Raw genomic sequence first — 5000 nt, forward strand, 5'->3', positions numbered from 1 at the left:
GGCACACGAAGCAGCAGAAGGCCGGTTTGATCCTCCCGGTCGCCCGCATCGAGCGCTACTTGCGGGCGGGGCAGTGGAACCCGCGGACGAGCCCCCTCTCGGCGGTGTACATCGCTGCCGCCCTGGAGCACGTCCTGCGGCGGATCCTGGCCCTGTCCATGGCGTGGGCCGACGCCATGCACCGCGTCCGCATCACGCCGCTCATCGTCGCGCTCGCCGTCAGGGCTGACCCTGAGCTCAACGCCCTGCTCGGCGACGCGATGTTCAAGGACGCCCGCCCGGCGGAGTACGTCCTCTAAAGAATAAAAAAAAAAAAAAAAAAAAAAGGCTCCTTTTGGAGCCGAAAGGAGTAAAAAGAGATGAGACAAGACCTTATATCGAGTATAGGTATTTTCCTCTCCGCCCTTCTCGCTCTCTTTCCCTTGCTCTGTTTTTCTTTCATTCTCTCTCTCCATCCTCCCTCTCTGCATAATTACCACATAATTGCCCAATTATTTTAGCTATCCCCTTCATCTCTTCCTGGACAATAATAAATAAAGTAGATAAACAAAGCGGAAAAGGGGAAAAAAATGAGGTAATGTGAATAAAAAGAAAAGAAATAACGGTACTTAAAAGAATGTGAAGAAAGCAAAGGACAAGAGAATAATAAATATGGCGTTCGTGTAATCTAAACTAACCTAAATAGATTCTCTTACTCTTTCTTATTCACTTTCTCTCTCTCTCTCTCTCTCTCTCTCTCTCTCTCTCTCTCTCTCTCTCTCTCAAGGCCGGGCCATATCTAGAAGGCCCGGGCGAAGCTAGAACTTCGCAAAACCAACCCCCCCCCTCTCTCTCTCTCTCTCACTTTCTCTCTGCCCCTCTCTCTCTCTCTCTCTCTCTCTCTCTCTCTCTCTCTCTCTCTCTCTCTCTCTCTCTCTCTCTCTCCCTCTCTTTCTTTCTCACTTTGTCTCCCTCTCTCTCTCCCTATATGTATCTCCCTGTGTGTGATATTAACCACGTCAAAGAGAGAAACAAGAAGTACTAAATAGAACGAAGCGTGCATTTAATCTAACCTAAACTAGAAAACTATTTCAAGTGCATATGGGGCTTTGTCAGTATATCTCCCCCCTCCCTCCCTCCCCTTCTCTCTCTCTCTCTCTCTCTCTCTCTCTCTCTCTCTCTCTCTCTCTTTCTCTCCCCCCCCCCCCCTCTCTCTCTCTCTCACTTTCTGTCTCTGCCTGCAGCCGAAAAGAACGAACGAACATATGGCAACAAGGATGAAACTAGCTTTTCGTTTTGAAATTTTCTACACATGAATTTGCCATCACGGTTATCTTTCATCCAATATAATCATATTTTTTTCATGCATCTCATTTCTGAACAAAGAAGAGAAAGCGCAAAACGGCGCTCTGAACTTCATAGGCTTTGATCATCACACATTTATTACTATGCAGTCCTGTTAACAACAGCTGATAACGCAGTCGCCAACCTATCGATTGCCATATAAATGTCTTGTTATCAACCACTTCCCATATCAGTTATGATAGTTTGATAAGAGATAATACGAAGTAGTATATGCGAGTATAATAAAGATGAACTGCCAAAAAAAAGAGAGAGAGAGTGTGTGTATGTCTCTATATATAAATAGACACACACATACATATATATATATGTATATATATATATATATATATATATCTGTGTGTGTATGTGTGTGTGTGTGCATGTATGTATGTATGTATGTATGTATGTATGTATGTATGTACAAAGAAGGCTGAGGCTCCATCTTACTTTAATGGAGTTAGGTTAGATTAAGACAACTACTTTATATATATACATGTATATATATGTATGTATATGTATATATAATATATTTGTATACACACACACACACACACACACACACACACACACACCTCAGTATATCTGACTTCGGTTTCAAATTTCTAAATCAATTTCCACCGAGTACCCACGGGGAGTGTGTGTAAAACCTCGCTATCATTACTCATGTATGAGTAGAAAGGTAATGTCTATTGAGCTAGTTAGATCCTATTTGCACACTCCTTTTAGTGGGTCGCGTGGCATAGTTGGTTTGGTACTGGCCCTCCGGTCTCACCCGGAGTGACCTAGGTTCGAGGCCTGGTCAGGGAGGATTGTTATATATATTAAATATATAATATATATGTGATTGTGTGTGTGTGGATGAATGCACGCGGATTTGCAAATATTGGGTTAGTCTTACTTAGATACGATAGTGATGCCCGACTGCCGCCTTGTAGTTCAGTCCGTGTATGGTCAAAGCTACGGGAGTTCACCCTGTTTAAAACAATTAACTGCCTGTGACATCTATAAGATCTATAAGGAGTCAACCCTGAGGAAAAATCCGGTGCTGGAGTCCACGAGGCAGTTTGTTGTCTCGTTCGTTCTGGCAACTCCTGTGACGTCACTGGTGCCAAACCGTATCGGTCTATGCCGTTCCTTTAGATCCATCAGCTGCGTGGAGAGAGGGAGTCTGTTGCATGAGCAACAGCTTGCTCCTCGCGTTCTTTCGCCCAGGCATTGACTCTACCTATACGGGAGTGGGTAGAGATAATAATACCATAGTCGAGATTGACACACACACACACACACACACACACACACACACACACACACACACACACACACACACACAACCTAAAAACGAATCATACGTTTTATGCAATATATTATATCGGATTAATTGTCGCAAATCTCAAGCTCCTAAAGCTTAACGAAAATCACATTTACTGCACTGAGTCATTTATTTTTAAGAGTCTTAGTCCGTCAGGAAATGCATTTAAGTTGATGAAATATGTCCTATGAGGAATAACAAAGCCCTTATTGTCCCACCCATGAGATCCGACCAATCAAAACTTAGTATAATTTACCCAACAGTCTGGAATGCCCTTTCTGGTGGAATACTATCAGGTGCTACATTGCAAACCTTCAAATGCGCATTGAAATTTAATATATTTTATGATGTAATAAATTCTTTATTATATGTCTCTCTTTCTTCGTTTATCTTTATAATCATAAATAGATTTTACAACAATGTAATGTAAATAAATATGAAAATAACCATTTGTTAATTTAGCTGGAAACTAAAAAGTGCTATAACCTAGCTGTTTCTTATGGTCATTTACTATATTAGTGTTTATGCTTTTTCCCTTAATATCTGGTAAACTGCATGGTGTTTGTCAAAATAATTGTATATGCATTTAACTTTTGATATGCAAATTAAATGAATGGTGCTTTAAGGTGACTGGAAAGCCCAGTCACATTACAAATGTACACTATTGGGATAAATAAAAATACCTGATTCTGATTCTGATTTTTTATACAGCTAATAATCCCAAAGAAAAAGTTAAATGTTTTATGGATAACTACTGTATTAGTAAGCTTGATGAAAAGATATACACTGTTACTTAATTCAACAAATATTATTTATCACTAGTAACTTCATGATGACCTCTGGAGTGCTATCTGCAGACAGAATAATCTACCGAGGAATTCATATATATATATATATATATATATATCTCAGATGTTGGAGCATTTCAGGTCCTACATTTTTCCTTCTTTGAAATGGTGCATAATTTTTTTTTTATTTTTCTATCAGTAGCATCTCGGAGTTCCAACTGTAAAATTATTTTGATATTGAAGCAATGCTACCTGAATGGCTGCAAAAAAACTATCCCACTGAAAGGTCTCTAATCTGTTTTGATCAGTGACAAGATAACATGCTCAGTGTTAGATTTATCGCTTCCAAAACATGTATAATTAATTGTATACAAATACTACTAACCACCAATAAGTAACATTAAAAACCGAGAACGCAAGAGGAATCACCGATCTATACAGAGACATAATCCTCTCGCGTTTCTTTTCGAGACTTGTGTCTTTGGCACTCTTTCCCACCTGGGCGTGCAGGAAGAAGCTGGCGGCGTAGTCGATGAAGATTATCACCATGATGTTGAGGAAGAGAAGGCTTATGGCGAAGAAGAACCAAATGTCGATCATCTTGACGGCGGCGGTGTCGGGGACGGAACGAAGCAAATTGGAAAAGAGAGTATAGAGCACCAGGAGGTTCGTGAGAGACAGATTCGCACTCACGTTCAAATCCTTGAGGAAGAGCGCAGCCCAGCTCACCAGCAAGAGCAACACCGACGGTACGAAGGTCGAGAGCAGGATCACTCCCTGTCGGCGATGGAGTTCGAAACCGAGACTAAGTTCATTTCGAGGGTCGTTCGTGGTTCGGAACGCCACGCCTTTGACCGTGTAGAGAGCGAGTTCCTTTGGTCCGGTGTAGCTCCCTCTCCAGCCCTCGCGCGAGAAGCTGACTCGGTCCTGGTAAGCGCGGGAAAGCCGGAGGTTGATGCTGCACTCTTGCTTGTCAAAGGGGTAGACGTGGAGATTGAATAAACAGGTGAACTTCGCGTTGAATTGACGAGTCATTGTGAGGACGTTTTCTGTCCCGGGGTATGTCACATCTGCAAAGAAAATGTGTCTATAGATTAATCATCCTATTGCAGATATTACAGTCAAAATGTATAGACTAATCAACATGTCCTCATTGTATTCTCATAAACTTAGAGTGAATCAGAGCCATGTATGCTTGAATAGCAGACCTCTCTCTATGCTGTTAAACATGGGCAAAGTAGCGTTGTTAGCAGTGGTGATCATGACCTTCTCGTCCAAGACCTTGGGCCGCCCTCCCTCGAGGTCCAGCAGCTGGAAGTCAGGAATCCACATTCTGTCCGCTTGCGTTGCCGGGATCGGCGTCTCCTTCCCGGGCGTCAGGTGGCGGAAGCTGAGCCTCTCGTCGCGCCAGGCAAGAGTTACGAAGAACTCGAGCGTGACGGACATGGCGATCTCATCGATTTTGGCAATGCGGGACAGCGTCACAGTGGGCGTGAGGGTGAGTGCAGCGTCCGTGGGCCCTCGGGGAGGCAGATGGGGCTGGTAACTGCTCCCGATTGCAACAACGTCGCAGTTTTCTT

General features: G+C 42.9%; 2 protein-coding genes across 3 annotated transcripts in view; one reads left to right on the top strand and one right to left on the bottom strand.

The window, feature by feature from the left end:
• The window catches only part of LOC125040768 (histone H2AX-like), a 354-nt gene extending 55 nt beyond the window's left edge, over window positions 1-299 (top strand). Inside the window, exon 1 of the mRNA XM_047635484.1 lies at window positions 1-299. This exon is cut by the window's left edge and continues 55 nt beyond it. Coding sequence (XP_047491440.1) covers window positions 1-299 — 299 coding nt within the window.
• A 3016-nt stretch (window positions 300-3315) lies between these two features.
• Window positions 3316-5000, bottom strand: part of LOC125040738 — a 15097-nt gene continuing 13412 nt past the window's right edge. For both annotated transcript variants that reach the window (XM_047635439.1, XM_047635440.1), the window contains exons 8-9: window positions 4629-5000; window positions 3316-4490 (exon numbers count right to left, since the gene is read on the bottom strand). The exon at window positions 4629-5000 is cut by the window's right edge and continues 764 nt beyond it. In XM_047635439.1, the coding sequence (XP_047491395.1) occupies window positions 3781-4490; window positions 4629-5000 (1082 nt within the window). In that variant the 3' untranslated portion in view covers window positions 3316-3780. The remainder of the gene's footprint in view (window positions 4491-4628) is intronic.

The sequence above is a fragment of the Penaeus chinensis genome, chromosome 29, assembly GCF_019202785.1.
Source record: "Penaeus chinensis breed Huanghai No. 1 chromosome 29, ASM1920278v2, whole genome shotgun sequence".
NCBI classification, from domain to species: Eukaryota; Metazoa; Arthropoda; class Malacostraca; order Decapoda; family Penaeidae; genus Penaeus; species Penaeus chinensis.